A 22,744-nucleotide genomic window follows, 5' to 3' on the forward strand; every position below is an offset into this window, starting at 1 on the left:
ACAGCTACTGATCTAAGAAGGAAGGGATAGCAGAGAAATTATTTCTTGAATTGTAGAGCAAAGTACATGACTACATACACCTCCGTAGCCTTATCTACGTCCCTGTGTACATGATCTACTTGTCTGAGTAATTTGTTATGGCGCATTATGTGAGAAGAATTATACATTCACTGATTTGTTAGATGAGTTGTATCATTAGATTTTTATGTGCATTACATTAACTGCCCAAAGCAACCACATAGTTAAAGCTAAAATATATATCTAATTTCTCTATTGTCTGTTCATAGATGTAAGCAGAGTTGTTGTCCCTAATAAGGCACAAGAAGGTAGACCCTTATTGCATCCTGGGGACTCACAATACTGTTGGCAGGAAAGAGGTAAAGCGAGCGGGACTGTTCCCTGTTTGTAAGAAAATGAGCTCTTGGACTGTGTTTCTGGTTCTGCCACTAAGGGTTTCTATGATACTTGGGCAATCTCAGAGTTTAAGTTCACTGATCTGTAAACTGCGTCTCCCACCACGTTTAGTGGCATTGGGTTCATCTTTAAAGCAGCGTGAGGTGCAGCAGCACAGACGCAGGCAAAGAGGCTGGGCAACTTCCACAGTTGGATCCGATGTTTACAAAATGCTTTGGGATTCCTGGAAAACGCGAAAGCTTGTTGTTTGCTCACAGCAGATTGTGTCACAAATTCCCAGGCCAGTTGCCCCATAGACCTGAATTAACCAACCAAGCACTTGGAATATAAAATATTTTAAGTAGCGAGAAATTGTGCCTGCTATTGGGGAAAGCTGATAAATCTTCCAGCAGAGCCAGGCTCTGCAACTGCTGGCAGGTTCCCTTCTGCCTGCCCCTGTCTGAAGGTTACCACCACCACCTTCCTCACCCAAGTTAAGTCTTTGCTAGATGGCTCTTTTTTCTTTGGTGCCTGCCTGATGTTTGAGTGAGCAATATGATTATATGATGAGTTTGGAAACCCAGGCTGCTGCTGTACTAAATAAAATCAACACGGGCCCAGAATTATATAGGACAGCTTTGCATTTAATAGTTTAATTTCACATTATGCTGCCACACATACCAGATTATCTGCAACATGACAGTAAATGCGCGTTTCTCTTATTTTTCTGCTGTTAGGAATGCAATACCTCTAAACTTACAGTTTCTTCTTTGGGATGTTTGCTTATATTTATGATGGCAAGGAGTAAAACATATTGAAACAGTCATGGTTATAATATTTATAGATTCTGAGTGAATATTAAATTAGAAGCAAAGGAGAAGCAAAATTACATTTGTTTTGTAACACTGTACTGTTAAGGCCAGAACCATTCCTGCCAACGCATCTGCAAATGTTTTAGCTTGTAGCTGAGAATCAGAGCAGCATTGCTAAACATGGGTGGATGGTATAGCACAGCCCAAGTGTCACCCATTGAATGAAGAACACCACAGAGAATCTGGCTAGAGTAATTAATGAATCCATTTGGAAAAGTCAGTGCCCTTCAATTAGCCTGAATGTAGTGAAGCAGATGGGATCCCATCCTCCAGGGAGAAAATTGAGAAAGATCCTAAAGAAATACTGCATTGGACTGATTTATCTGGGTAATTATAAGCCTCATTTGCACAAAACTCTTCAATATGGCTGTAGTGAGAAAATTAAGAATTTATAAAATGTTGATATGTGGCCTAAACTATTGGTGGTAGTGGAATCATGTGTCAAGCAGAATCTTGCTTCAGAATATTAAACTAATCATCAGCCAGGAGAAGCTGAAAGGCAAACTTGGCCGTGGAGCTGGGGGCAGGGGGGATGCATTTCTAAGCCTTTTGTTAAAGGCTCCTGTAAGCTCAAATGAAGTGGAAATGTTCACTGCCATCCTAATTTTATATGGTGTCCTGCCTTGAAACATCCTCCAAGATTTCAGAAAGTGAAAGAATGCTTCTAAAAAAAATTAAAAAAAAAAAGAAAGAAAACAAAATGCTAATTTTATTTAAGCATCCTGTGGTGGAGGAACAAAATGAGAAGAGTGATGATGAGAGCATTTGAGAGTGTGTACATCCTAGCCTTATCCCAAGAAGAACCCTCTGTCCTTGTTAGAAGTTTCATTTTTAAGTCAAAGCGTTTCAGGACTTATGTGCATGTGTCTTTTAGGGGCTAAACCAGAAGCCACTACATCTATATTGTAACTGTGTTTATGTGTGATAGAAAGCTGGACTCTTTATAGAAGCAGCAAAAGAAAAATAAACACTGTTTATGAGAGCATTGACATTGCGTAGAAATTACGGTCTGCAGTTTCGAGAGCTGAGGGGGTTTTTTGGCTATAGAGAAATTGCTCTCCATCATCATGGATTTTTCACATACTTTGTGTGGTTAGAAACACCTTGACTTAAATAACTCCAAGCAGCATTTTGCACAATGTTTTCTAAATTTGGAGCTTCATCAGAGGTCTGGACTTTTTAATGAATGCGAAAGAAACCTGGTAGTCCTAGATAGGCAGCCCCATAGAGCAAAGAAGTGGACTGTGGCTGGAGCAGGGCCAGCTGAAGAGTCAGAGGAAATTTGTGAAAATACCTGGCACTGGCCAAAAACAAAGCAGCATTAACCCTGCCTGCAGCTAGAGAGCAGGGAGGCCTTCCTGTAGCCTCACTGCTATTCCAGCCCTCCAAAATGCTTTCCTACTTCAGAACACTTCTGTGCTATTCCCAGACCAGCCTATTTTTGCCCGTCTTTTCTTCCTCCCTCACAAATGTCCACTTTCAAAGATGGCAAATGTTGGCGGGTACCTGGGCAGCACTCTCTTTGCCCTCTCCTACTCCTCCCAGCAGCCCGGTGCTGTATTGCTGTGTTCGTTTGAACACTATCCCTTTTGAAGTCGAAATTCAAACTGTATTCATCCGTTTTAATCAATTAAAACATCAGTTGTAGGCAGAACATCAGACATAACAAATACTTGTAGGGCACTGAACTGGTGGCAGCAAAGCCATTCAGATCCATTTGTAAGCCTGCCTTGCACATTCGTTGATGTGCATCATATATGCTGTTAAATTTTGTATTTTATTTATTTTCTTTTCTTACCTTGGGAGGCCTGAGACAATGAGGTGATGAGTGCACTGGCCAGAGCACCTGGGGTGGGATGTTCCCACTCCTGGTCATCCTCTCAGCCCGACAGCAGGCACTCTGAGACTGGCACAGTTTGGCCTGTGACTGCATCTTCTTGCCCTCCGCTGATAAATAAGCAAGCTAATTTAATTAATAAACAGCTGTTTTCCCTGCCAGCTGGAGCACGATCAAAATTATCTGTCAATGCTTTAACTGCAGGGAAAAAATGAAAAAAATAGCTGCCTCAACCTTTCCTCCCCAACTCGTCTCCCTGCTTTCCCCTTCCCTAGTCCACCCAAGCCCCCTCTTGGTTTGTCTCCACCCTCCTCGCCCCTTGTCTTTTCTCCTTTGTCAGATCTCCAAAGAAAAGTAGCCGAGAGAGTAACTCATTTGGCCAGGCCACTAATGGGTTATTAAGGCTGTAGGCGGTGGCGGGTTGCTGGCATTCCCTGGGAAAGAGGGACAGAGGCTGCAGGAGCATGGGGCATGTTTGGGATGAGACTGCCTGTGCCTCAGCTGCCAGCACACAGCGGTCTCTTAATTGCCCTTAAATTATGAACTTTGGTGCAACCGAAGAGGAGAAGACAAGCCATCAGGAAGCCTGACACTGACTTGCTGGCATGCCAGCTGAAAGGGGGAACTTCATCATAACCCTTAGTCCTGTATGCCACAGGGGTGGGTAATGCATGAGGCTTTTTAGTTTCAGAAGGGAGGAAAACAATGGGACAGAAGGACTCGGTGATTTCCATAATACAGTCAGCATGTTCCTGCCATCACCTCCAAAAGTCCTGTTCCCTTTTGGAAATAACACGTCTATGTAGAGTCCTTCAACAGCCCTAAGTAACAGGAGATGAGATAGATTTTGCTGCTTCACACTCAAGGTAGGAGGCAAATAGCTGAAGTTTCTAGTACATTACCTTGATTTGCAAAATACTTGTGTAAGTGCCTGTGTGTCTTTGGCTGGCCTGGTTTCCCTCACCACATCTTGTCTATAAGTTTCCCAGTGAGCATGCTGGAAAAGCTTCACAGTTTTCCTTATATTTCTAAAGCAGCAAGAAATGGGAGGTGCTGTGGAGTTGCTGAGGAGACGGAGATGGGAATGAGATCACAGCATTATGATCTTGTGCAAAACATGACATTTTTTTCTAGTGCATATGTCAAATGAATCAGACAATGGTGGTGTCAGGAAGATGGATAATGCTGTCGGCAAGGCTGGGAGAGGAGACAGGAAGATGTGTTAAGCACCAAAACAAGACAGTATTTATGCCTTTCTCTCACTGAGTAGAAGTATATGAGAAATATTGAAAAAAGAAGGTACAGCAATAGCAGGAGCAGCGGGATCCCTGACATGCTTTCTGGAAGACTCATCCATGCTGTGAAGGATGGTGAGCACAGACAGATAACCACTGTACAGGAATTGCCTGTTCCTGTGATCCTGCCAGTGGCTTCTGGTAGGTGGGAAGGTATCTGAGTCTCGCATCGCCCTGTCCCTGTGGGGTATGCTCACCCGGCACGCAAACCATTCTGCCTCCTGCAGCGTGCAGGGTCCTCCAGGGACCCTCTACCTGCCTGTCCCCAGGCAGGGCTCCTCTGCCAGGAATTTGCCTTTAAGTGGTTTTTTCTGCCCTCTTTCTCTTGGGCAGGAGGGACTGGGAAGAGTCCACAATCAAGCGAGGCAGGATACTCTGTACCTGTCACTCTGTGCTGGAAAGGAAATCCTGCTCATGTGACAGCCACTGCAACTGTGGGTCTAGCCAGGTCCCTGACCTGTGCAAATTTGTTCTGTATCCTGTGGTACGTGCTGTAGGAAAGCCAAATCCAGGTGTCCAGAAACGGGAGGATGAGTCAATAGTTTACCAAGCAGACAGCATCCTTCCCTTCCCTGGGGAAGGTTGTTTTTTTGGTTTGCTCTGACACTTTGCTCTGACAAAGCAGTATTGCCAAAGAGTAAGCATACCACGTGCAAGAGAGCGAGCAGCTGATAAACTGCATTTTAGTAAGTCTTCCCTTGTCAGCTGAACCATGGGAAGTGTGTGGGGATGCATTCCTACCCCCTTCAAACACCAAGTAAAGCCTATTAGGATAAATCACTAATGCCAGTAAAAAAGAATAGCTGGGAGTTTGATTCTTTTACTCTCTTGTTTCACACTGTAGCTATCCTAAAATGTATTAAAAACCTCTGTGGCACTGATAGAGTAGCTAGCTGGTATCTGGTAGGGGGTTGAGATGTTGTTGTTCCTGGATCCTCAAGTGGCTTTGAAATTCAATGTGTCTGATCCAAGAAACTGCGTTTGAAAGCAGCTGATACACACGGGGTGGTGAAAAACAAGGCAGCAACTTGAGCTGTGTACAAAGGGAGGGGATGGTGTTGCAGGTGAAGAACAAAGGGGGCGCGGTGGAGGGCACCAGCCTGAGGGATGAACTCGGGGGAGAATATGGGGAAAGGTTGGAGGGCATAAGAAACCTTGTATGAGTGTAAAAGGACAATACATATCAACACTGATATGTTGAATGATGAATTTTCGTATATGCATGCGGATAACTCTCAGCATAGATTATTTTATAACACGGAAAACTGACACTAAATGAGCCTGTTCACATTTTTTTGTTCGTTTGTTTCTATCAATGTACTACATGCCAAATATGAGTGCATGTATTTAAAAAGTCAGTAGCGACTAGGTTTTCATAGGCAGATAATTGAAAGCTGTCTGATGAATTAAAATGTTATTTTAATTTTTTTGGGTCAAATGCTGGAATTCAGCTTTAAAAAAAATGTGAAATAACTCCTTTATATGTCCCTGTACTGTACTTTAAATTCTAGTCATTTCTTCAGAAAAAAAAATAAAATAAATCCATGAATGCTTTAAAAATGTTTCAGGAATCACTTAACTTTAGAAATGAAGAAGAAAAATAACTTCACCTGAAACTACGTGGTAATGAGACATCTTCTAATTATCTGCATTGAATTCTCCAGTCAGGCCAATAGGCTAATGAACATCAATACTCTTTCACAAAGAGCCCTGGGATCCCTAATGACTGTAAGTGGTCAGGGCTTTGGTTTTACATTTCAGAGTCTGGTTGGTATAATCTTGAAACAAAATGTACAGATCAGATCATATCCTCTGCGCAGTCCGCGGCTCTGTGTGTGTGTGTGTGTACGCCCTTGAGCACTGCACATCTGGGATGAAATCAAAGCACTTTTAAGTGCACATGTATCCCATTTCTGGCTTGCTAGTAGCCCTTTAAATGTGCTGGGTTTAATCCAGGAAAAACAAGTATTCAGAAATCACACCAGTGAAGGAAAAAAAAACCCACCTAAGTTTTACATACTTGGATGACATTTTTCTTTGAATATGAATGACTTAATCATAATCAGCCTTAGTGAGAGGTGGGTGATGAAATTTCAGAAATCTTCTGACAGAGAAGGACTTTGAACCTGCCTTTCTCATGTCCTTGCTGTGCGTATTATGCTCGTGAGAAGGAAAAGGAAAGCAAGCAGCTTGCATCCTCCGCAAGAAACTGAAGTCACTCCAAAGGGCTCTCAAGGCTTCAGAGCAGTATTCTGCTGAGAGAAATTTTTGCAGTGCTAATCCTGTCTGATCTTTGAGTACAGATTAAAATACCCAAACCCACAGTGTTCTTTCCAGTGTTAGAGAGTGCTCTGATTTGAGGATTTGCTCTGTATCTGGCTCGTATAAGAAATTTCCCAAACTTTCTCTGAAATAAATTCCCACTTTTCTCATTTAATACATTCATAAATGTTCATCAGGCAAGATGTATATTATAGCAATGCCAGCACTGCACAACCACTTCCCCCATGCATTATACTAGAAGACAGGAATATGGTTTTAGAAACCTAGTTACAGCGTTTGCTTGTACAAGTGAGGAAGACCTAAGCTCCAGCCCCTTTGCCAGAGACTTTGCAAAAGTGTTTTATGTCCAATGAAGAAAGAGCCTGTGGTCTCTTGGCTTGGCAATAAGCTGTAATGCAGGTGTTAGAGAATAGATCTGGAAGATGGGCAGGACAGACTAGTCCCCTTGAGCTCAAGTTTTCCTGCGTCCCTGCACAGTGCTATTAACACTGAGTGATTTTATTGCCACCTCCTTTTTCTGTGTTTTCCACAGGTGACTACCTAGCATGCATGAGAACGTCCCATAGGTGAATCTGGCAGAGTAACTAAGCAAAAACTGTCTGTTTGAAGAATTAGGATGGCGATTAGGTATGTGCCTGCCTACTGATAGCAGGCATAGGCAATTAATCCCCAAAGTGTCAAGCATTTTGCTGTCAGAAACCTGCCTCTCCAGGGGTAGGTAGCAGCTAAGTAGCAGCTCTGCATTTGGACTCTGGCACACAGAGGGGAAATTAGACAGAAGTTGGTTGTATTTTTTGGATCCTTCCATTGGTATTGTATGTTGAAATTATACGACACCATTTGCCAGTAATAAATCACTTTGCTGTCTGTTATGTGATTGCATAATTAAATATCCCTTGTCATAGATACACTTGCAGGGATTGACTTAGACTTGGTGGGAATTAGGGGTTTGATTTTTTGAACTTTACAGTTCCTGACTCCTGTGCAAATCAAATCCAGTTGTTTAACACTGCATTGAGAAATTATTCATGCAAAAAATGGTACCTAGTGAGAAGGATAAACCATACTTCAGTGTATTTTCTGTCTTGATTATAATTTACTTGTTCATTAAAAATGTGTGTAGAACAGGATCGGAGAATTTAGTATTTTTCTGTTTCTAATCCTTAGAAAAGTTCTGCATTGCATAAGGATAATGATGCTTTTCTCCTCTGCAAGGCGCTTTGAGATGAACACAAGAAAAATGCTGGGTGGGGATGGGATGTAAACACACTCATGTTTTCTACTGTCCCTAGAGCTGTGGCCATTCTCAATGAAATGCCATCAGCACAAAATGGCAGTTCTGGCAGAGAAGCCTTGGGCCACCCTGGCTGTGACCTACAATTGTATTACTTAAAACTGGCAGTGGTGCAGAGAGGTGTCACTTGGACTGATGTCACCAAGCGTCGCTGCTCTGAGCTCCTCCGTGCCCTGAGTTCAGGGATGCTAAAGTAGCTCTTGTAGCTGACCCGTCCTTGAGCAGCATGGTGTCTATTAGTTTTATTGCTGCTTTGATTATTTGCAGTTGATTCTCACTGCTTTCTGCTGAAGTTTAATTCAGTTTGTGTTTGGAAGGACAAGGGAGCAAATTTGTAGTTTTTATTAGGGGCTAAGCTGAACTGAAGGCTGGATGACGATCCATTGTTTGTGCTGTTGCAAAGTCCAACTAAGTAGGGAAGAAAGCACAAAGGAAGGGAAAAGTATAATTCAGATTTGCCAAACAGCCTGAGAATAATTAGAAGATTAGCAGTTTGGCACTGTTTACTGGTGAGTTGTGAATTAAATGCATCCTCCTTTTCTCTTTACATTAGTGTAATGTGTCACTTCAGTTCTGGATTTCATGTCCTTCACATACCTCTCACTCCTTTTTCAGTCAATCGGCACAAGAAACATAGGAGTAAGCCTTCAATGTGGCATCAGAGACTTTCTAATTGCCATTAGAAAATTCGCCAATCCGAAATGTGCTCATAAGTATCTGCAGTTCACTTACTGGGTGGAGATTAATCACCTCCAGTTTGTTTTTATGAATGTGAGTGGAACACTTGCAAAGAGCTGTTTCTGTTATTTACACTGTGAAATGCTTGTTAACAGCCAACGATAAAAGACCTGAGTGACATTTATGCTTAAGTTCTCTCATCACAGTCATAGTTTGAGGAGAGGATAAAATTCAGTGTGATGCTGTGAAACACACTGGGTGAAGTTCTGTTCTCAGCTTCAGCTGCCACTATCTTAACTCCATGTATTCATCTTGGGTTTGGCATTTAGAGGAGCACTAGTATAAACAGAAAACTTGACTATCATGGATGAGAAAACAATATGAGTGCCACTGAAGTCAATGGTATGCTTCCCATGAAGTTTGGCTAGTCAAGATTTTTACCCTGAGGTTGCTACCTAATTGCAGATGTGTGGGGATGCTTAATGTCTGTATTTTCTTCTGATTTCCCACCCTCTGTAGTCTATTCGATCCCCTGCAGGGAGCTTATTACACCTCTGTATAATAGCAACTAGAATCACAGTCACTAGTGCAAGAAAATATCTTTCAGATCATATTCCATCTGCCTGCAGGGGCCTGATATAATCTCCTGATAAGAATATACCAGACATTAAGCTGGTACTACAGCTGGCCTTGTCTCGTCTTTAATTTAGTGGGATTTGGATGTGCAGACCCGAAGGGGAAGAGAGTTTTTTCCTGAGTGTAGCAATGCATACTTATTCAGAACAATCCTATTCAAAACCAGGACTCTGTGTCTGTCCCAACCTAAAATTCAGTTGGATGATGTAATAGCTTATTGTTTGATGCAAGCATAAACCACTCAGGTAATAACATCTGTAAAACTGGAGGAGATTTTTGTAATTTCTCCACCGAGAAATAAATGGAAGAAAGTTGTAGTTTATTGTCATATGCAGATTATAGCATATAATATAACATTTATAGCCTGGTGTACTATAAATATAACATGCTATAAATATTATAAATATTTATATACATATGAAAACCCCCAAATTATTTGAGTTTTCAGTTGTGGGAAAAGCAACCTCCAAATTTACAGTTTGTTTTTTGGTTTTTTTTTTTTTTCTGCTAACAAACTGAAAAAAATGCAGTCTTTTTCACGAGCAATTTTGGACAAAGAAAGGTGGGGCAAAACCCAAGGCAACCTTGAAATACATGTCATGATAGAGAAAAATTAGAAAGCACCAGGATTCGAAATGCAGAACCGTTAGGAAAGCTGATATTATTTTTCATTCATGATCTCAAATGCTTCTAGGCCATTTTTGGCAGACTTAGGATTTGCCCGGAGATGTTCAGTGAATAAATTATGGTCTATGCTGATATAAAGAAACATGAAGCAATTCACTGCACCACAATGTCAGGCTTTAGATGAAGGAAAACTGTGAAACTGTCTGTTTCAAAAAAACCCAATATTCCAGGTACAATGACAACTTCTTTGAGGTGTTAATTTCATTTGACATTCAGTGGGGAGGCTTCAGAGTAAATGTCTCAGCTAGGGGCATTACCATGAGCAATATAAAGGGAATACAACACTCATACCTGTGGAGCACTAATATCCACTGTTTCTATTTCCTCCTAAGTATCAAAGATGAGAGTTTATGTGCTTCTGGTTTCCCGTAGGATCAAAAGGGAGTTTTCTTGATTCACTCAATCAGTGGCAAAGCAGGATCTTCTCTGTGAAATTATTTCTCATGTCTGTGTCAGTGACAGCCATTAACAGCAATGTCATGATGAGTGGAAATCAGATGTAACTGATATTGGTCACAATATTACTACAATGAAATAATAAAAATAATCAGTAAAGTCCAAAAGCCAGGTAAGATGAGCACCTACATTTCTTCTTGGCTTGAGGATGGTGGGAATTTTTTTTAAAAATTGGACTATAAAAGGAAGAGAAGAGGGATTGTACCCTAAAACCCACCGCTGCTGAGGTTAGCAGAAATTTCAGGTTTTGGTGAGAACAGGTCCGAGCAGTGACTCCTCTGTTTCAGCCCCATTTTGCAAACTGCCAGGTACCCGCAGGCTCTGGTGAAGTCAGTCACTCAGTTCCTGAAAACCTGAATGGCCGCAGGATCAGGTCCTGGGTTATCATTTCATTCTAGGTGGGATTTGCTAATGTAGTCAGTCCAGTAAGCTCAATTTTGATTCCATCGCATTTTATTTGACACTAAACTAAAACAGCTGTTTGCAATTAGCACACATAAAAAGAACAATAATAAAAATGCAGCCTGCCCTTCCAGCTCTACACATACTCAATGCAAAGAGTTCACCAAGTTCAGCTGATTTCCCTCCCTTTGCTCTTACAAAAACATCTAAAACAATTCATCTTGCTGAAGACCAAATGAAAAAGAATCTTTTTATCGTTCCTCAAATGTTTCTTATGGGTAGCAGCGACTGGTTAATTAAAGATAAATGTTGCTGCGGGTGCGTGTGCAGGCAGGGCTCTCACTGCTGCGGAGCTGATCCAAGCACGAAGTTAAAGGGAGGCGAGGGCTGGGCGATGGTTGTTGCTGCACTGGGACAGGGTGAGGTAGAGAGCTGGTTTCTTACCAGGACTGGGATCCAGGGCAGCTGGCCCACCCGCCCATTGGGAACAGTGAAGAAGGAACTTGTAAAATACACAGACGAAATGAAAATGACCCCTATTGACTGAAACCAGCTGCATGTCAGACCTCTCACTGTCTCTCTTGATTTGCTATCTCAAATAAATGGATGTGGTAGAAGGGGCTATGGAAAGAAAACAAAATAATTTATTCTCCTTGAAGTCGCGCCACGCTAATAAGCCACAGTTTTTACAGCTGAAAAAAAAAAATGTTTATTCACAGATTAAGTTTTTCCCTCTCTTTTTTTTTTTTTTTTTTCCCCGCTTTGAAAGTCTGCAGTTTAGAATAAGACATGCTGTAGTTCAGTTTCAGAGCTCTTTGACAAATATAGCATTGGTAGATTTTGTTAGGTATTCATCGCTTGTAAAACTGCTGGCTAATGCGAGCTTGGTTTTTTTGCATTTTGATTCGGACAAAAGTGTGACAGCTTTTGTTGGTGCTTTAACTTAAATCTGTGTGGTGGCTCAGCCCCATGAAAAAGGTCATAGCGAGTTTTGAAGAAGAATGACGTGCAGAATGACTTGACTTATTCATGTGTTGTTTTCCATATTTTTCCTAATACACTCCTGGGTAACACCGGTTATTCTGAGCATTGTGAAGAGCTGCTTGTAGTAACCAGGGTAGCGCTTAATTTGGAAATGTTAAGGATAACAGCTGCTCAAATCCTCCATATTATTCCCAGGATGAGTTACTGCTATTGGTGTTAGATTGAGCTCCCTTCTGACTTTAGAGGTAGGGAAGGAGGTATTTAACCTTGCTGCCATATTTGCCTTAATCTCTTTTTAAGATAGTCAGGTTGTGACACATGCTGTAGCGCAGTCATGGTTTGACAGGCTTTCTTAAGGAAATTTCTTAAAAGTCACCAGTATGGTTTTCCTTCATGCAGACTGATGTGTTTTGCAAATGTATCTTTTTTTTTTTTTAATAAAGTCTTGTTCAGACAATTGATCATTAGTGAAATAAGCCACCAAATTTGGATCAATGGATCTATTAACGTGTCTCAGTGGAATGACCTTCATGAAGTCTGCAAAAACGTGGTACACAAAAATTTGAGGATGATCCTTTGAATTGTCCCTGTTACTTCTTTTTGCCTTCCACAACCCTCTTTTTTTTTTCTTTAATATTTTTTCTTTTTTTTCTCCTTAAGAATTTGTTTGTTCTTCACTCCCAGATGCACACACACTAGACTAGCAGCTTTGAAAACAGGAACCTTTACCTGTGCCCTTGCAGTGGAGTTGCACAGACAGACGTTATTTCGATATAAAGTAGACTGAAATTCCCATCTATAGGCTCTGAGTGTCCTGGCAGTCACTCTCTTTGCTTTAAAGACAAAACCAAAATGCAGGTCAGTCTGGTCACTGCTCCTCCACTGGCAGATTTTATCCACGTTGGCTTGTAGGATCTTCTGACCATCATCTGTGACCCACAGATATTGCTATGGGGAAAGGCACACCTCTGTTCCTTGTACCACTGCTGTTTCTTGCTGGCTGTCCTATAGGCAGCATCCTTCACTGATGAGCTATTGTCTGCTGTTCCTTATATCCTCTGGCTGGACAATGAATTATAAGCTAGTTGATGGGTTATTCAGATCATTCTAGTCTGGCATCAAGTGGTACCATGGACCTCCTTCCTTTCATTTTTATCTTACCATTTTCTGCTAATTACTTGCATTAGTGAGAGTAAACCAAGTTTACACTTACTTCTTCATAAATATAAAGAGGTAAAGGGGTCTCAGGTGTCTACCTGTAAGAATGTTGTATGTTGAGCAAGATGCAGAACCATGGTTGCAAAGGATGTTTCTGTGGGTTTTGAAGGAGCCCTTCTCCTAGCTGACATCTGTCAGGCTCTACCTTTGGCACAGGATGCTGGTGATTGATTTTAGTAGTCCAAGGTAGGATGATACCAGCGAGGTGTCTGTATGCCAGTACAGCTCACAGCTTTGGTGTGACCCTGTAATTGCACTGAAAAGGAACCTTTTTTTCTCTGTATTTCAGCTATAGCTTTAGTACGCAAGGGCCCTATTCTGCAGACCAAAATGTAGCAGCCCTTCCCATTGCCCTTTGGTGGTGTTCAGGTAAAAGTGAACAGATCCCATTGATATTAAGGAGAGTTTTGCCACAGACAGGACACCAGGGCCCAATCCAGTGACAGTACAAAACATGAAGAGTACAAAACAGAGGGACAGATTAGCCTGTAAGAACACCACAGCAGACATTTGAAGTTTCCAGCAAAGAAAGAGGATCACTTTGAGATCACTCTCATCATTTTCCCATCTTTCTGATGAACAAACAGGTTGTGTGCTAGTACTTTTTGAGCCTGAATTTGAAAAACACGTAAATGCAATTTATTTATCAATGAATCTTTTAAATAATATCTGTAGTGAAAACAAGAGGAAAAGTTTGTTTCATCTTTTAGTCAGACCTTCCTTTTGAAAGTTGCAAGAACAAAAGCTTGATGAAGCTAATACTACTGAGCTGGCCAAACAGAAAAGGATGAGAGCTGGTTATTTTTCCTGAGCAGCACAGCACGAAATGTGTAACTGTTACATTTCAGTTCAGCTGTTTATATCTTTACATATTTACAGTAGAAAACTAGATTAGAGCCCAAGAATATGTTCCTTCTTAAACTGAAATAAGATGCCTTTTATCAAGGGAACAGCAAGAAAAAACCTAAATAAATCTCAAAACACAGGACAAGGCATCATTTCTACCACAGCAGAAATCTTGTTCTGATTGCTGAGATCATCATGTATGCATGTTGAATTTTCTGCCTTGTTCTGTTCCAGAGACTGAAGGCAGCACTGACTCATCATCCTGCCGCCATGTCAAACGGGAATATGAACACCATGGGCCACATGATGGAAATGATGAGCTCGCGGCAGGACCAGACGCCACACCATCATATGCACTCACATCCTCATCAGCACCAGACACTGCCACCTCATCACTCATACCCGCATCAGCACCAGCATCCAGCGCACCATCCTCATCCTCAGCCTCATCACCAGCAGAATCATCCCCACCACCACTCCCACTCACACCTTCACGGACACCCGGCACATCACCAGACCTCGCCGCACCCCCCGCTCCACTCAGGCGGACAAGCACAGGTAGACCTTCATGATGCATCGCTGAGTTTTGCTGTTATGTGGAGTTAAAGCCTGACCCTGGTATTGTTTCTTCTTGCACACGTCTTGTTAGATACAAGCTCCTTGGGCTACTCATAAATGTCTGCTACCGGTAGTGGAGAAGCACAAATTTTATTCAGAAAAGGGAGTGAAGCAACAACTTGTTTTGTTACTTAATTTGCTAGACATTTGTAATATCTGACTTTATAAGGAGCTCCAATGTTTTTCAGTACTCTGAGCTCTGCAAATTGCCACATGTCCTTTTATGGATGAGGGTTATTATGGAGATTAACATATTATATATGTTGCTTATTGTGCTTGATCCAAAACTACTCAGGCCAAGATTTAAAGATCTGTATGTGTTCTACCTATAGAAATACATAGCACAATCTGTACTGAAGTAAAGTGGCACTTCATGTGCGTTACCAGAGCAAGAAGTATGTGTGTAAATAAATAACCTCACTGAACTTTATGAGCTATTAATTTCCTGTCAAGACTGGAGATAGTAGAGGTAGTTTTAAGGTAAGATACACTCGCTTAGAGCAAAAGGAAAAAAAGGATCCAGATGCTGTGAAAGAGATAGCACCCCCCAGAAAGCCAAAATTAACTGAGAGTGCAGGCAAAAGTTGGTGGATGTTGTGTCAGGAGAAAAAGATGGTGAAGCCAGTCCAAGGAGAGAGATTTAAACCAGGAAGGCAATTTTCAATTGGATTCAGGTGATCCGAACTCAGTGAAGGTCTCCACTGAATTAGATGAAGGTCTCAATTTTTGGACCAGGTGTATTGGCTTCAGCAATCTGGATAATTCAATATCTGAAGGGAATGTTTCTTGAACTCATGAACTAGCGAGCACAGACTTTAGCAGAGTCATTTTTAAGATTAATTATATTAATGTCTTAAGATGATAGGCTTCTGCATCAGGATTGCACCGGAAAAATAAAGCTCTGGGGGCAGTGACTGTAACTTGTCAGGTCAGGGGAGCAAATTTAAGGAAGACAAGCAGCAATGCATAGAATAAGGACAAAGACGAGTGCCAGCCATAAGAAGTTCAATCTGTGAAGTACTGTGTTGCTTGCAAATACCTTTCAGACAAGCTCTCAGAAAACATTAAAGAAAATGAGAGCTTTTGGCTGACATCCCAGTGTCCCTCAACATTAACTATTTACTAACATCTAGCTTTATTATTGCAGAGGCTGCAAGCACATGGGATTTCCCTAAAGCATTTGCTAATGTAAAAATGAATTGTCAGCTTTAGAGAAAGTCTAAATAAGAGAGCAGGAGACTCCCCTGTGAGAAGATGTCCAGAGCTTTCCTAAGTTTAGTTCAGTTTTTATTTTGTGAATTCAATTATTTTCCCATCTGTTAATGAGTTATTTTCCTTGGAGTTGTTTAAAAACTCCAATAAAAAGACATTATCTCATAACAGAGAAAACAAAAGCAACCTGATGGCTGTCTTGGAGATCCATGAGAAAGTAAGGAGGAAGTTGTTCTTAGCAGACTGAGGACTCCATGGATGAGATGGAGGAAGTCACTTAACCTCTCTGAGGCTTTTACAACAAGGGCAATAGTACTGACGCCTCACCAAGGGGCAGGGAGGATAAACATGTTAATGCAGATGAGGGAGTCCGATGCCGCAATATGGAGCACCGCTGCGAAACACCCACATTAAAACTTTTAACAGGTGAGGAGAAAACAGCTATAAGAGAAAATAAACCTCCCAGGTGTAAGGATAAGATGTCAGCCAATGAGCCAGTGTGCTACAGCCACCTCTTCCTCTTAACTTACGTGCTGCTGACGGCAACTTTGAGTCATTCCAGTTAGGACAGCCTCGACTCCCTGTGTTTTGCATTCCCTGTTAGCTCAGCACCCTGAAAGACTCACAGGCAGGCAAGAACAGATATGGGCACCAGGGTAGGTGGGCTGACTGGCAGCCACCAAGCTCTGTCGGATTCACTCCAGTCTCGAGCCGGGCCTGCAGCCAGATGAGCTTTGCCATGTTACAACATGTCACTGGAGGCAACAGGCCCCATCAGGGATCAATGAGGTTTTCACCTTGTCCATAGGTGTGAGTGTCACCGAGCAGATGGGAACAGAAGGTGATGGCTGGTGAGGCTGAGCAGGACTCCTAGGGTCAGTGGCTGCCCCAGGCAGAGGAGCTTTTGCTTCTCATCAGCTCCCATGGTGCAGAGGCAATGGTGATTTCTGAACAGATGCATTAGTGGGGAGAAAATAAGGGTTTGCTGAGTAATACCACATGGTTAATACTTTCTAAGCGCATCCATAGTCCCCATGGTAAGAGCCTCTTTAGGCGTCAGATTGCTCCAGCAGACATTATTTTTATGGTGCATTTTACTAATTATTAACCTCCTTATTCTTCTGAGCTTTTGTTACAAGCCATCTGCCAAATGCCAGCATGGTCCACGCCACTGTGAGCCATGACAAAACTCTTGTTAGTCTACACCACACCCCTCTGTAGCATCAGAATTCATTTCATGCTTTTCAGCTACCATTTTGATACACAGGAGCCCAATGAATTATGCTTTTGTAACATGGGTATTAGTTTTGTGGTAAGTTGCAAAGAACAGAGAGAAGTATTGGATCAAGGATAAAAGCAGAAATCACATTCTGATAGGTATATTTCAGACAAAGAGAAATATTTTATCTAGTTGTAGCTGTGTTGCCTCAACTACTACAAAAATACTATTATTCTTGTGTTGGTCCCATAAAGGTTTCTTCATATCAAACTTGCCAGAGTGATAACTTAAGCAGAGTAGGGGTTTGGATGTTGTCTCAGTCTGTTAGCTGTCCTATGTTTGTCTTCATTATGGAGATGTGAATAGCATCCTCTAAAAAAAAAAATAACCTCGAGTTTAATATGTGTTAATTTTCTTTGTTAACAGAGCACGTATGTCCTAGGCAGGCCAGTGAAATCCTGCTAGAGAATGATGCTTCGACAGATACTAAAATATAGCCTAACAGAATTTAGGGTTAAGAGCTGTCTAGTAAGATTCAGTTAATTATCCCACGTGACATTATTAGTGACGTAATCGCAACCTTTATAATTAATATCTGCCATAGATAGAGATGATTTTGTTGTTCTGAAAATGTGCTCTGACTGCCCAAAGGCTGACTGGTATATTCTGAAAAGAAAATGACTCACTAGTTATTCAGGAGAAAATGACCATATGAGGGTAAAGAGAATAAAAAGAAATCTATAGTTACCTTTTTCTGCTGGTGCAGGAGACCCAACTGGGAGAGTTAAGAACCAAGAATTTTTAATGCTGGATGAAAAAGGAGAGAAATGGGATAAGGAAAGCTTTTGATGTCCAGAAACATAAATAACAAATATTTGAAGCCCCGAAAGGTGTTGTATGTAAGAAAATGGAAGGCCTTTGATGAGATGTTGACATTACAAGGGAACTCTGGGGCCTTTGCACTAAGCCATGTTGCTAAAGAGGTAGCGTGCCTGGCCTCAGTGGATGGGGAGCAGCTGGCATCCCTCAGCAGTGATCTCCCAGCAGCAGCCTGGGGATGCTGGCAGGGATGGGGACAGGGACAGCGGCTGGTGGTCCTGCGTGGCACTGGCAGCTGCACCCTCTGCAGCTGCTGTAGCCCTGGAACTCTAACCCCCACTATGGACAGAGAGTTGGAAATTTCACCAGCAAACAGGCCTCAGTGGATGGGGAGCAGCTGGCATCCCTCAGCAGTGATCTCCCAGCAGCAGCCTGGGGATGCTGGCAGGGATGGGGACAGGGACAGCGGCTGGTGGTCCTGCGTGGCACTGGCAGCTGCACCCTCTGCAGCTGCTGTAGCCCTGGAACTCTAACCCCCACTATGGACAGAGAGTTGGAAATTTCACCAGCAAACAGACGGACTTCATACAAGCTGGTATTTTAAAAATCAGACAGAATGTGCAGGGTGGCTTATTTATTTTTAGAAGACTATTTTTTAAAAAATATTTTTCTGCTCCTGCAAGAAAGATTCCCTGACTGTGCAACATAAAGCTGGGAATAAATTTGTCTTTATGCAAAATGTGTTATCAGATGCACAGAATAATTACACATAAAATTGCCACTTTAATTGACACAAGTCAGCTGGGGGAGGGAGCAAACTCTTTGTAGTTTGTGGTGAGATTCTAGACAGAAAAGTGACCTTGCAAGATGATAGTATCACTTTAATTGAGACAGACAGAGGTGTTAGGCAAACACATGTTAATTGCTGCAATTGAATTTCAGGGCTCAGTCTGACAAAGCGCTGAGTACGTCCACTCCCTGGAGTCAAAAGGAAGCACCTTGGAGATTTGGGCCTTTGCCAGAACAAGAGGGTTAATTTTGAGTCAACAATTCAGGTTTCCAGACTGCTCCAGACTGTGCCGGAGCACTGGCAGCAACGTGTGAGCAGCGCTGGCGGCTCCTGCCGGGTGCCAGCAATGGGACCCGTGGGCTGTGGAGCCCCCAGCACAATCCAGAGCCCTGTGGCCTGGGTGCCACAGAGAGGCAGGAAACCAGTTCAAAAGCTGGGTATTCCCAGTCAGCTGAACATTTCAGTCTGATGCCCGTTCCTGACAGGGACATGGGCATGTGTTTCATCCACCCAGGAGTCTGAGCACAGAATACATGGGGCTGCCCCTGCCGTATGCCTTTTCTGTAATGGCATGGGCCAGTTACTCTCAGGAACAGGATCAGTACTCTCCTGCACTTGAAAAAGCATAAATACATATTTTCCCACAGTTTCTTAGCAGTGAGACTAGATGCAGTGTGCCTCTGTAGTCAAAGCCAGGCTGCTGAATAGAGTATGGCATCCACCGGGGGTCGAATGCAATAGCTTGAGAAGGGGAATATCCCTTCTCCACACAGTGCAGTTATATCAAAATGCAAGGTCAAGTTCAGGTACCTAAATCCTTTCTTTGGCCCCCAGCTGAGGTGCACCGGGGTCTGCTGGCCTTGTGTGATCCCAGTCCGTGGCTTTCCAGCCCCACTCAGGTGGTAGAGTGTGAGACAGAGATGGAAGAGCCTGTGAAATAGAAATGTCCTAAAATTTTGTAGGCAATTGGAAAAAACCAGAGAAAGAGAGAAATAAGGCCGCTACAGTCCTCTGCTTTGATTAAGAGTTGCTGAGAGAAACTTGACATTTCAGGTTTGAAATAGGTGGTGGCAGAGAAAGTACCTAACCAAATGTTTTTAATAACTAACTGTAAGGGGAAAAATATTTTCCCTACTAATATTCAGAGGATCGTTTCAAAAAAATCTCCCCTTTGACCATGGTAAGGACTTGCCAGCAGCTAATTTCAGTGGCATCTGGTGCAGCCTTTCACCTTGTGCCTGTTGCACACCTCACCAGGGAGCAGGATGAGTGTATGAGATTTCCCTTCCCATTTCAGCATCCCTCTCTGTAACTTTCCCCCCTCACCACCCCCTGCCAAACCTCTTCTTCCTCGCCAGGTTTCACCAGCGGCGCAGCAGATGCAGCCCACGCAGACGATACAGCCACCGCAGCCGACCGGAGGTCGCCGGAGGAGGGTGGTGGACGAAGACCCAGATGAGAGGAGGCGGAAATTTCTGGAAAGGAACCGAGCTGCCGCCACGCGCTGCAGACAGAAGAGGAAGGTCTGGGTGATGTCACTGGAAAAGAAAGCAGAAGAGCTCACCCAGACAAACATGCAGCTTCAGGTGCGAGCCACTGTCTGCACCCTCGAGGACACAGAGGGGCTCTTTGTGCTCGGAGGGGCTGGTGGTGCTGGCAGGCCCTCACTGCCTTCAGAGTTCTCCCTGCACAGCCAGCTGCTAGCAGCAGCGCAGGCATAATCGAAGTAGATTAATCAAGATTTGTGTGCCTCAATTAAAGAAATAATTGCATTTTAGCGGGATAAGCCAGGAAAAAGGTGTCTTGGGATTTAGAAGCCTTCACTAGGTGGAGTTGTATTTATTTTCATTTCTTGTCACTGCTTTTTGCGGGGATTTTTTTTGGAAGTGCCATTAACTCGGCTGCAAAAGGCTTCTTCAGAGCAGGGCAGGTAGCTAAACCCCCATTCAAAGCCAGTGAGATAGGAGCATACATAAATCAGTCTACCAGTAAGGAAAATTAAATGGATAGGTGAAAATACCCTGAATATGGTAATAAAAGCCTTTCTTACAGTACTTCTGCCCCATCCAGAGATGTGCCCATGTGCTGCCAAGAGCAGAAAGACCATTTGTGTAATGGCACTCTGCCAAAACAGAGATGCGAGCAGCACCCATACTCTGGCTGTAGTGGAGCTGTAGGTGACAGCAACCCTGCCACTGTGCCCCCAAGTGTAGCAGGCTGCTGTTCGCCCCCACAGGTCTGGGCCCCCTGTCCTGATGTGGAGAGCCAGAGTATTTCCCCAAGTGGATTAACATTGCCTCAAGTATCTCTGGTGCTTTGAAGTTAGTTAATTTGATAGTTTATGTCACCAAATCTGGAAGCCAAATTGCCTTCAGAAGGAGTTATAAAATAATGTTGCAGCAAATGTTTACATAAACCCAGCACATGAGCACCGAGTGCCATTTTTGCTCAGTTCTTCCGAAGTTGTGGAGCCATTTCTGTGTTTGTGGATTTAAACTTTGCAGAAGAGCCTGGTTTAAGCTTTGTGGCAAACCAAACCCTCTCTTTCTTTTCTAGAACGAGGTTTCCATGCTGAAAAATGAGGTAGCACAGCTGAAACAGTTATTGTTAACACATAAAGACTGTCCGATAACAGCTATGCAGAAAGAATCGCAAGGATATCTAAGTAAGTAGCTGGTATGTTTGCACTGTCTCCACACTCCTCACAGGAAAGCAAAGTTCCCTTCAGAACCCCTTGTTGGTCATATTATCACTTCAACCTGTCTTCTCAAACATCATCCAAGCCATCCAATTTCCTGCCCTTATTTATCCAGCCCCGCTCAAAACCAAAAAAGCCCTGGTTTACACCCCACACAGCAGACCTAGCCTTCCCCACCCCTCCCTTCCACAAGGAGGTGCACATGGATGGACGCTCGCTTCCCGGCGGAGGATCCCGCCTGAACTCACAGCTCCAAACCTGCAAGAGTCCTCCGGCACAGCGCTGCCAGAACCTTAAAATAACTCTCAAAAGGAAAGTTAAAAAGGAAAACATTACAGTTGCCTCCAGTGAAAATGGTACTGTGCTCTGACAGTGGTGCAGACCAGGCGTGGCACAGGTTTTCAAGGTTTGTTAACTCTTTTTTAACTTTTATCTTTTTTTTTTTTTTTTTTTCTCCAAAAGTTCTTATCTAATGGAGATGTTGAGTCGATTCTGTCTGGTTGATGCATTTTACAAGTGTGGCAATTCAGGGACAAATTCTTTGCTTGGCTCTAGAATGGCTCAGAAGAGCCTCAGGGTTAGTATTTGCTAGATTGCAGCATTCTCTTAAAATAGAGCCCATTTCTGTCTCCTCTGCATCACTATGCATCTGGCTCTTTAACAGTACTCAAAGAAAAAAATATATAATTGCATTACATGCCTATCAACTGTTGCTTGAATTAGATTTTCTGTGCTGCAGTGCACTCTAATTTTGATTTCTGCCGGAGCGAATAAAGCATTTAAGCATCCCATCTGATTTTATAGATCTTAAGATATCGGACTTTTTATCCCGACGTTGGTTTCATAATTGTTAAGATCTTGGACTTTTTTCAAGGTCCCAACTCCCAAAGTCAGGTTGATATCGGAGACGGCTTAAAAAAAGTAACAAAAACTGCAAAAGATCAGAAGACAAAGAGTGTTGGATAACCATGTATTTTGAAATCCTGGGACTTGTGCATGCCTCTGATTGTTAGTATTGCTGCCACAGTAGTGCATCCCTTTTCCAGAAGTGTCACCCAGCCTGGGCTTGTTATTCAGATGGAAAAATGAATGTGTGTTTCTCTGTGCCCTCACCCCCTTCCCAGGTCCCGAGAGCAGTCCTCCTGCAAGCCCAGTCCCAGCTTGCTCCCAGCAGCAAGTCATCCAGCACAACACCATCACGACCTCCTCCTCTGTCAGCGACGTCGTGGGAAGCTCCACTCTCACCCAGCTTGCCAGCCACAGAACAGACATCAACCCCATCCTTTAAAAGTGGTTGATGAGAAACTGCTAGGGGAGCGTGGTAGTGTATCAAAGCATCGTCTGTGCTAAGAACATTTGCAACTGTAACTCAAGCCTGGAAGATTCCTCGGTTCTTGAAAGACTCTGGCTTTCATTTTTATAGTTATTAAAATGTCTTTTATACTTAGTTACGTAAAAGGGAGTTATGCAATTAATATGCTATCAGCTTGAGAAATGCTTTGGTGCT

At 42.8% G+C, this 22,744-nt stretch overlaps 1 protein-coding gene across 1 annotated transcript in view; it reads left to right on the plus strand.

Moving 5' to 3' along the window:
• CREB5 (cAMP responsive element binding protein 5) overlaps nt 1-22,525 on the plus strand; it is a 77,156-nt gene extending 54,631 nt beyond the window's left edge. The window contains exons 4-7 of the mRNA XM_010083278.1: nt 14,116-14,439; nt 19,898-20,125; nt 21,096-21,204; nt 22,362-22,525. Of these exons, the coding sequence (XP_010081580.1) occupies nt 14,116-14,439; nt 19,898-20,125; nt 21,096-21,204; nt 22,362-22,525 (825 nt within the window). The remainder of the gene's footprint in view (nt 1-14,115; nt 14,440-19,897; nt 20,126-21,095; nt 21,205-22,361) is intronic.
• The last annotated feature ends 219 nt before the right edge of the window (nt 22,526-22,744 follow it).

This window comes from Pterocles gutturalis, unplaced genomic scaffold (assembly GCF_000699245.1).
Source record: "Pterocles gutturalis isolate BGI_N339 unplaced genomic scaffold, ASM69924v1 scaffold29395, whole genome shotgun sequence".
Lineage (NCBI taxonomy): Eukaryota > Metazoa > Chordata > Aves > Pterocliformes > Pteroclidae > Pterocles > Pterocles gutturalis.